Genomic DNA, 10,230 nt, shown 5'->3' with positions numbered 1-10,230 from the left:
CTATAAGCCAAGCCTTTACTTAGTGCAGATTTATAACCAGAATAAATTTCTTTGGAAAGGACCAGTTTCTAGAATAATACAGAAGCCATTTTATAGCATTCAGTGCGGTAGCAGACATTATTCAAAAACATTACGCTACTTTTTTATAACAGTAGCTTAAATATATTTCCCAACAGATGTGTCCCATCATATCTGACAATCCTTGACCATAAAATGCGACATTATTTTCAAGCAGACAAAAGCGAAGCCCGAATTTTAAATTTCATAAAATCACTCTTTTCAGTTGGCCCTTTAAAAGCACTCGTAAAATAAAGCTTGATTCGCTTTCTGCATAGAAAGACCACTTTTGCATTAAGCCTTGTAAAAACTCCCCACACAATCAAGTATTTTCGCTATACAAATCGGTAAAAATATGTTCAGTCGTTTCCATAGTAATGCATGCGAAATAGCGGCCTTTAGATACACAAAGAAATAATGCCTGAAGCAACCTTAGATACTGTGTCAATCCCTTGCCATATCTTCAATACGTTCTGCTATAAGTAAATAATATTAAGTGAACCCCTTGACCGAAAGAGCTTCCTGACCAACATTGCACTTAAGTGCAGTGACCCGCCTCAACTTTTATTCCCAAAGTCTGTTTTTATGCAAAAATGTAGAATCAATTTAGGCAATGTCCTTTAATTTTGATATTTTGCAGTGATACTAACTGAACACCCAGGAACAGCACCAAAACCTAAACTGATTGAAGCAACTGTTACGAACATTAATGCCCTCAAGTCAAACCCCAATTAAAGTATACAGAGGTAAAGAATGTAAAAAACAACATGTAAAATACTCAAGGGCAACAGAAGTTGACTCGATAGAATTAAATAATTTTACATAAAGCTATTGTAGAAGCGGTATTTACTGAATTCTATAGCAGCCGATTAATGTTAGGCGCAACATTTAAGAATAACAATGAAACTATTACGTAAGCAAAAAGGGAGACATGCGGACTCACTTCTGTATGTTATTTATTAACCATTTAGAAATTACGATAAAACTGTTCAGCTGATCCTCAGGTAAGGTATTTGAACTGATTTACTATGATATCTTTATCAAAAGTGAATATTTACAGGAAAATATCAGATTCTATTGGTTTGATATTCCTATGAGGTCCTGAACTGGAAAAAAAACACCAGAAATGTTAAAAGCATCTGCTAATGTGGAGCGAACGTAACAAGGAAGGCAAACTTTGGAAAAAGATGCATTAGTCTTACTAAAAACCTTCATATTCTGTGTTAGTTTGGATTTATGACTAATTCTCGAACAGTCAGATGTGCTTAGCTACATTTAAGGGCTCCGTTTCCCCTCCTAACGTTGACTTTAATATCTGGCAATGTTTTCGTAGTCTCCTAAGACTTTTTATATTGTCTTGTAAATAAATTTTTAAGCGTATTTATTTGCCAGAGCTCGCTCTATGTGGATGAAGTAATAGGTTTAACTGAGTTATGCAAGGATATATTTTCCACAGAATTTCTGTCAAAACCTTTACTTGAGTGGTACAAACCCTGAAAAGTAAATGTGTGTTACTTTATTTACAAATGCCATTTTTTACGTGTATTTTTCTCCGTAAAAATAAAACTTCTTGGACTGTGAGCCGATTAATTTGCATACATTTTGCACTTTCCAATTCTTATTTACAATCCTTGTGCCCATGGCGAAAATAATGTGATGGTACGATAGCTGGATTGGATGTCTTGTACATGTATGGACCCGTACTTTCTGGCCACTTGAACCAACCTGCATGTTTTCCTACCTGCAGTGCGTCATTTACAAAAATGTGTCGCCACATCCGTGTCACCTATTTGCTTAGTAAAATTTCTTCTGGAAATGTTAGAAACCACGGGTCGTGGTATCTCGTTGACCTCGTTAGTGGTGGCGTGAAATCACTTCATTGCCATAGCTTATTAATTACTAACGCATGATTAAACTACCTTTAAAAGCCTGAAAGTGTCTCTGTAAATGTGTGAGCAAAAAATTGGCAATAAAGAAAGCTTCATTAATTTTTTGTAGCAAAATGAGCAAATCAAAGAAAATTATATGTTTATTCAAAATTTTTATGAGATGGATGTCAGTGAGTGCACCAATTTCTCAAGTACTTGATTAGTTGCCCTTTCAACGGCCTTTTGAAGTATTGGGCACAAAGTGCTTCTGGAGGAAATCGTAAGAAAATGGTGACGATCGGTTGATAAGCTACTTTTCAGAAAGTGGAAGGTCTTTGTAATGACTGATTTGTTATGCAATACAAAGTTGCCGTAAGGCACTTTTTAGTGGTTTCGGTCGGTAGGAGTGGGCTCATCATGAAAAAGGAAGTCTTAACTCAAGGAAATACTCGACTGCTAAGTAAAGAAGAGAATGTCTGCAAATCTGTTGACACTTTGGGAGGCTAGCGGATTGTACAAACCAAAAATAAAAAATATGAAAGAAAGTATACGAAAAAGAGGTAAGCCATTCAAAACGAAGAAATTGTAAGCAATGCATCGTGAAAGTTCACTCACAAGTGATGCCATAAATAACGTGTCTCTGATTTCACTGATTTGTTTACTATTTTCGTTGAGAGATTGCTGGCCTGTCAGGGCATAACTTGCAGAGCAGAGTTGCGCCCATTTCTCTACAGAAGTATGCAAAATCTCTTAATGGAGAGTGGTTGAACTGAAAAATGTATAATATATATACATGCATAATAACCATATAATAATACAAACTGAGATTTTAGTATTTGTAACCGATAAGTGGAGGCGTAGGGTTTCACCAGAGACATTTTGCACAAACGTGGCTTCTCGTCTTTTAAGTGGCAACTCAAAAGTCTGCAACGCGTGCGCCAAAAGTGAAACCGCAGCCTGCGTAGGCGGAGTCGAGGGCGGCGAATAAATTGCAATTCAACTCCTGGCTGAATTTGGCACGGAAAACCCAACCATCCTTGGGGAACGATGCTTCCCTGCTTTTTACGTTGCTAAGTTATCCCCATCAAATGAGACAAATGAATATGCTTACCAATTTAGGCGTTCAATCTTGAGAAAGTGGGTTTAATGTCCAGGTCTTGTGTTAGCATGTCTAAAAACTGTCACTTCGGCAAAATTGTAAACAGACGCATGCTAACGAAAATATTGCCAAGAGTAGAATAAAAGGAGCAAGAAAAATATTTTAGCTAATTTTTGCTTATTTTGCACTTTTCTGACGAAACACAATGAAGCCATCGTAGGGCAATTCATTTTGGTTTGGACAGCACACGCGTTTTGCCCTTAAAATTTCCAAAATTTCTAGAAGGCAAATCTTTTCGCATAGTTTTTATTTATTATTTTATTACTAGAAAAATGTCACATTTGGACAAGACGCGGGTAAGCACTTGTCTCCATTCACCGGCCTGATGCAAACCTTTTTGGGAGGAGGTGAACATGCCAATACACTTCCTGAGGGAAGACTGCACAAATTCTAAAATCTGTCGATATATGCTTAAACAAGCCTGGTATTTTAATCCGAAATATTTTGAAAGGAGTATTATAAGTTCACGTAAAGAATGAGTTTCTTCTCAACCTGTAGGTTTCAGGATTGCACTTCATGAGTAGATTTGTACTGCTCGAAAAAATTTTACTCATCACAATAAACATGTACTTTTAATAATATTTAAAAACTCACGTCGAATGCCACTCGAAGTGATCTGTCTTGGGCAAATTTCACTGTCATTTTGTAGGAATTTTGTCAAGAAATGGCTTAACTAGCAGTCCAATTCGAGACAGGGGTAAGTGAGCGTAAAATAATGCCTACGCTGAATGTTTATAACGCTGACTTACAAAGTACCTGTTAGGACAAACCGTTTCTAAACTAAATTACGACGAAAACGAAGTAGAATTCTGAAGAATGGTTGTAGTCTGATTGGATGAGTGAGGAAAAATCGAGTGTTCCCTTTGTCTGCTGCCTCGTGGATAAGTGCTATATGTTAAGGTATATTGTAAAACCTAACCAAATGAAACAATTGAGACCCAAAGTGCTACTAATTATTTGGCGATTTTCAAATCCCAAAATTAAGCTTAAAACAGTGGGAAGGCTACCCTACAATTCGATGTCAAATTAGATTTTGGGAATAATAGCACGTCAAGTGTTTCTAATTCAAATGTGAATATCATCGTACATATTCAAATGTGAATATCATCGTACATATTCAAATGTGAATATCATCGTACATATTCAAATGTGAATATCATCGTACATATTTTGCCATTTTTTCCAAGAAAGCAATTGTAATGTAAGAAAAGAGTGTGCACTCCTTCTTACACCTTAAAAGTTGCAAAACAAGCACAGATGCACGTTCAAAAGACCATTGAATACTCTGCTCCCTTGTGCAACACCGTGAATTGGTTAGAGTAGGTACTGCACACGAATTGCCCTTTCGACGTTTTTTATAAACCGCAAACTAATGCAAATGGCACATTCTCCAAAAACTACACATTCTGTGCAAATGTCTGTTCCACTCACCTAGGCATGCTGGTTGTTTCCAGGCAAATGTGTAAATCAAAACGATGTAATGGTGGCAAGGGTCTTCAAGAGGTAGCATAATTTAAACAGCTGCTTTGCGAGGTATTCATTTTGATGACCGTTTCGAACGGTCTGGCAAATCAGGATATAATGCGATGCGGAATCAATCTCAAATCAGCGGCCAATTTCCACCACCACTTTCGAAGTGTAGTGGTGAGTATACAGAGAACATTAGAACGACTACAACTGTACCTCGAGTACTTTAGCCTCTACATTTAGCTTTCATTTATGTGTTTCTATTTCACAGAAACATCAAGGAAGGGGTGAGCCAATGTTAATATCTTTCAACAACTAACAATTTTTTGCCATCTTAATGAATAGAAAGTGTTTCCTTTACAAAGGAAATTCTCTAACAGTTGATCAGCTTGCGCCACACGCTGGCATTTAAAGTACCAAAATAGGAAACTTGCTCAAGCAGTACATATTGCCCCGTTATCCAATACATCTCAAACAAGAGGAGCATTTAAATCATCGCGCTTTTTTACGAGATAACAAAATGGATGTGGTGAAGTCTCTGGGAGATAACATAACAGTAAACATTAAGATTACTTGTACTTTAGGTAGAAAACCAGATGGTGCTTTTGATAAGCACGTACGAGCATACCGCGTAGCTTAAGTTGCCAACACCCTCAACGTGCTTATATGGCAATGAGCCAGAGAAAATGAACTAATCGTCAGATTAGTCTGAAACTGTTCATGCAAATTTGAATAAAGTGTGGAACAAAACTTTTGTTCTAATAAAGCGCCATGCTAATTTGGAATATTATGAACAAAGGTTGGTCAAAACTAGTCAGCACAGAGTAATAGAGAGAGGGTACGAGAGGCCCAAGGGGACTCCCCCAGCATGCAATAAAGTCTCTCAAAACCAAACTTTTTGAATGTTTATATCTATGATGCCTTGTTCCCGAGTTAGAAAATGTTATCATGAAACGCGTTCTGTGCCAACAAAATTAAAATTTTGGTGAAATAGCTAAAACTGAATTAATGTTTCCATTGACGAAGGGGACACTTCTCGTCGTCATCGTAGCTGTTTACAATGAATTAGACATGCAAAAAACTACAGAAATGCCTGAGTAGGATAAACGGTCTACTCATAAACGTTGCAAAAATAATATTTAATGGGCTTTTCTGCAAAAGACTCACTCAATTCTCTCTTAGATGTAAAAGACAACGCCTATTACGTTACAATCTCTTACAAGTGATTAGCAAAAGGTCGTGTCACCACTGTTTTACCAATTGACACTTTCATATATCTGCTTAAGCATTAATACTTGCCTTTGCTGGTTCATTTAAAGCGTTGTAAGTGCTAATATAAAAGAAAGAGGACTGCCTTGAACAACGAATAGAACGTACACAATGCAAATTAGTTATTTATTAGCTTTTGTTTGGATTAATGCGTAGAATAATCATACGAAAAGTGAAAAAAGGAAATTAGGAGAAAATGAACATTTAGGCATGTCAGAGATAAGGTAGAATGGGGTTTAGAATGAAAAAATAACCTATGGGAAGTCTGGAAGTCCAACACTCTGATGTCGGACATTTGATCCACTTACTCTACTGCGTGTTTGCATCAAAAGCTAAAAGAGGATGATTGGGGAAATCGTACCCATTGTTGCATAATCCGATAGTATATTATTTTTCATTCTTTCATTGAATGAATGGTTAGTGCATTTTTCTTGGCTGGCGGGTGCAAAATTGTAGCGTCACGGGACTCCCTGAGGACGAAAGAAGACAAAATACTCGGGCAGAATATATATTCAGCGCAGAGAAGGTGTCTGGACTATTGGCATGGCCCAAAAGGCCAGCCCACCCAGCGGGGCACAGGAGGGCTGATTCCAAGTACAAAAGTGGCGCCTCACCAATACCGAGGGATAAACCACTATTGTATTACAAAATACTTCCTGAAAGACTGATATACCACAATAATATACACGCGGTCAACGATAGGGTTTCAAGTTTCGTCGTTAGATTGTGTAAATAGCATAAATCGTCTATCAGTTATCCCTTCAAGCTCCTACATCCTTCCATTTATTAAACTCCTGAGTAAGTGGAGGGTAGAGCCTACAATCATCAAGCTACAGCCTGAAAATTAAATGCACCGCTCTCTTTATGCACAAATTTGATTCCCGGTACCGATTTGGCTAGCAAGCAAGAGCCATTGTAATAATAGAGCCTTTGTAAAAATTATGTACTTGGGCAAGACTTTGCTAAAAACATATAGCTTATTTGTCAAAATATCGTGAATTTTAATCTGGAATCGTTTCTCAACAAACCACAGGCTTGCAAGTTCCACTCATTTGAAACATTTCTGATTTTTAAAGTAGAACACTTGTTCTTAGCCACCTGCATTCCTGCCCCACTTTTACTTCTCAGCTGCGTGCTGCATATTTAATTGTCTAGGGTCAAGAAAAAGCGCTAATCATTGGAGAGTAAATTTTAGAGGTGTTCAGAGGCTGAGAACGAGGATGAATATCTCTCCCCATCCCATCTATTCTCATCGTGAGTTGCAGATCTTCTTGTATTACCAAAGATGGGGCTTGCCTCGTAGTCAACAATTATGTCTGTAGTCTGCTTCAGACATACACAAAGGAAGCATCATCTCCTGGAGATGAAGTGATTTACACCTTAAAAATGCGGGATGGGGTAATTTAGGATGAGGAAGGAATAGGAATGTGTCATGTGTGTACAATAAATGAAAGGTTTGCCTGTTTGACGAAAGTTGAAATACAAAAGCCATTTTCCATTGCCAATCGGCCCGTAAGTCAGTAAGCAAGCAATCTGGAGTGCGCGGTGCCCCTTTGTAATGTTTGTGAGTTAAGTGGAGAATAGCTTAAATCACATTTGGTAGGTTAATTAATTTGGACGAGCGTTCAAGATATGTTGCAAATGATGCAGCGCATACTGCAGGGAACAGGTAGACAGGCAGGAAGTGTTGAAACACATCCACTTTACAAGGCTCTACAAGTTTCGACATGTCATTGCAAGAAGCGATACCAATAATCGCCAAAGAATTCGGTCGGTTGAGGGGCTTTACTACACGAATAGTTTATTTGTCCCTCAGAAGATGGCTTTTAATCAACACTATACTACTCCTAAAGCTGGCACAATTCAAATATAAATTAATACTTGGGGTTACATCTACCGCAGAGTTAGGCCGTAATGTATGTGGGTGCACCGATTTACATCTGCACAATCGCACTACACTAGTGCAAATATTCCGCACTCATTTTTATCCGAGGAAAGGCCCTGACCTAGTTTATGTATTGCAACCAAGATCTACTTTCAGTAATGCATCCACGACCCAGTATCATAGCTGTGTATGGATGTGACAGGCAAAAATGTGGCACAGAAGTGCTAAATGGAAAAAATTCAGAAAATTTTATGTTGCGTCTTACTTCTTTGATATGCCAACTTACCGCAAGGCTGATATCTTGAGGAAAAAAAGCATTCACGTTAGGTGATCAGAGTAAAATAAGTGCACCTAATGCAATAATGAAAGGATGGATTAATTTTAACCTAAAGTAAATCACATCCCAATGTATTTAAAAAGGTGAAATTTTTGGTATTTCGAAGATGCCATGGGATGGAGAAGAGACCAAAGAAAATTCAAATGTAAGAAATAAGGGACCCACCAATGTTATGATTTCCACACAAACTTGTTGAGTATTGTACAAGTGATTTCATTCTTACTAATAAAAGTGAATTAGAACATGTACATAAATTATTACACTGGCTGAACTCCTTATTCAATTTATGAAAATAAATTCAAGCTCTTAAATTAAGACAAATTTGCTCATAATGAGGTTGCGGCTCATCAGCATCCCTAATCACTCCAACATGTAAAGTGGCTTTAAACTGTTAGCAGTACTTCACGCTAGACTATTTATTATTTAGGAGGATAATTCCCAATCATCTAAGTCAGTCACAGAGCACGTTCTACCCTCCCAAGTAACACTGGACAGGCTACTACTCAGTGTGAACGGTTTGAATGTGGAAGGTATATCAGAATAGATGTACTGGTGCTGTTGAATGTTGGGTTGGGTGCTCACCCGTTCTCATAAATACACCAATAGATTTATAGCATGAGTGCTGAAGGCTTAAAGCAACATAAACCCGAAATGTCCCCTAACTTATTTTACCTGTAAGTTTTCATTTCGCATTTAGGGAAAGATTCAATTTCACAACGTCCGTAGGCATAGAATCAGAACTGTTGTATATACTTTTTTAAATGGAATCGGTCTAGTTATGTTTTTAGTATCCCAAGACGTTCCTAAAGACAAAAAGAGTCACGGCACTAGGGCAGAATATGTATTGGTGCCACGCGGAATGGCTGGGGGCCTACTAGCACGGACAGGATGCCATACCTCCCAGCAAGAGCACAGAGTAAAAGTCTTAATTGCCCACGAAACTAAAGTGGAGAGCTAAACGAATAATCACAGCATTACATTTTACCTCTCATGTTTTCGTGCGCATTTTGTGTAGGCAATGTGATAAATGTCCTATTATCATGGTGTCAATTTCTACTGAAACAAAAGTAAGTAAATGGATTATATGAGGGTAGCAAGTTTCAAGTGTGACGAAACAGAACTTCCCGAATTTTTACGATAGCTTATGTCATTATAGATGGGTGACATTCACTAACCACAGTTTCGGAATTAACTGTTCTAAGAGCTTCTCAGAAGGCTATGCTAACATTATAATACCATTTATGTTAGTTATGTGACTAATTGTGTTGCGTAGGTACCCTTCCATCAATTATTTATTCATGCTATTGAAAGTCTCTTGTTCTTTTCTAAGATATTTATATTTTTTCGATGGTGAGATATGCATGTCAGATTTTGCATCTATTCTTTACATGAAAACATGTTGAAGCAATGTAGAACAAACAAATAATTTATAAATTATGCATTAGTGCAAAGGAAAAGCTGCGCTTGATGTTACACGATTATGGAATCAGGCGTGATGATGTTAGCCAGGTCGAAAGGCATCTAAACGTCTCGCATAAATAATTATTCATTATAGACAATGAAATCAATCGTTCAAAGTGGCCCCAAAGTGTTTGTCTTATCAGCCATATAAGACAGCTCCAGTTGTTTATTTTATTCTAGTAGCTGATCGTGTTTTTCGATGGGATTAGCTGTGGTTTTCAGCAATCCGTACACTTATGATGGCAAGCAATTTCTTATAACTACTAGCCGATGTCCTTAAATTCATAAAAAGGACTCCAGACAATTGACCACTCATTCACAGTGGGCCTCCAACTGAAAATGTCCATTCACTTATACATGCAAGTTGGAAATAGTCACCGTTTTGTAATTCCACGTGGCATAGGAGGGAGGGAGAGGGTCGGACTATAACATCAATTCATATTTGCTTGGCGACGCCGGTGATGAGGAATTCGCTTTTAAGTGGCGCCGAATTCTAACTTTAATTCCTACACCACTTTATGTGAACATTGAGAATTGGTTTGTGAGAAGAAAACTCTCAAAAAAAGAAAAGGCGTTTTATTTAGTATACAATGGACATTTGTCCTTAAGCAATACACTAGACGATATGTAAAGCTGGCATAAAATGTACGTGCAAAACGCCTGTTAGCCTGCCTTACAGTCGTTAAGAGAGAATGGTGATGCGAGAAAATAGTAAAACTAACAGTAT

The 10,230-nt window shown here is 37.6% G+C and overlaps 1 protein-coding gene across 1 annotated transcript in view; it reads left to right on the top strand. All coding sequences in view use genetic code 11, as the record gives it.

Annotated features, from left to right (window-relative positions):
* Positions 1–7,693, top strand: part of EGR_02301 (hypothetical protein) — a gene marked incomplete at both ends in the record, with an annotated part of 9,025 nt that extends 1,332 nt beyond the window's left edge. Inside the window, 9 exons of the mRNA XM_024491550.1 lie at positions 886–970; positions 1,029–1,061; positions 1,105–1,137; positions 2,056–2,137; positions 3,353–3,380; positions 5,031–5,167; positions 5,259–5,350; positions 7,424–7,489; positions 7,531–7,693. Coding sequence (XP_024354056.1) covers positions 886–970; positions 1,029–1,061; positions 1,105–1,137; positions 2,056–2,137; positions 3,353–3,380; positions 5,031–5,167; positions 5,259–5,350; positions 7,424–7,489; positions 7,531–7,693 — 719 coding nt within the window. The remainder of the gene's footprint in view (positions 1–885; positions 971–1,028; positions 1,062–1,104; positions 1,138–2,055; positions 2,138–3,352; positions 3,381–5,030; positions 5,168–5,258; positions 5,351–7,423; positions 7,490–7,530) is intronic.
* Positions 7,694–10,230: the final 2,537 nt, after the last annotated feature.

This window comes from Echinococcus granulosus, assembly GCF_000524195.1.
Source record: "Echinococcus granulosus chromosome Unknown EG_S00010, whole genome shotgun sequence".
Classification (NCBI taxonomy): Eukaryota; Metazoa; Platyhelminthes; class Cestoda; order Cyclophyllidea; family Taeniidae; genus Echinococcus; species Echinococcus granulosus.
Note: the sequence above shows the minus strand (reverse complement) of the source record. Positions and strands in the feature narration are given on the sequence as shown.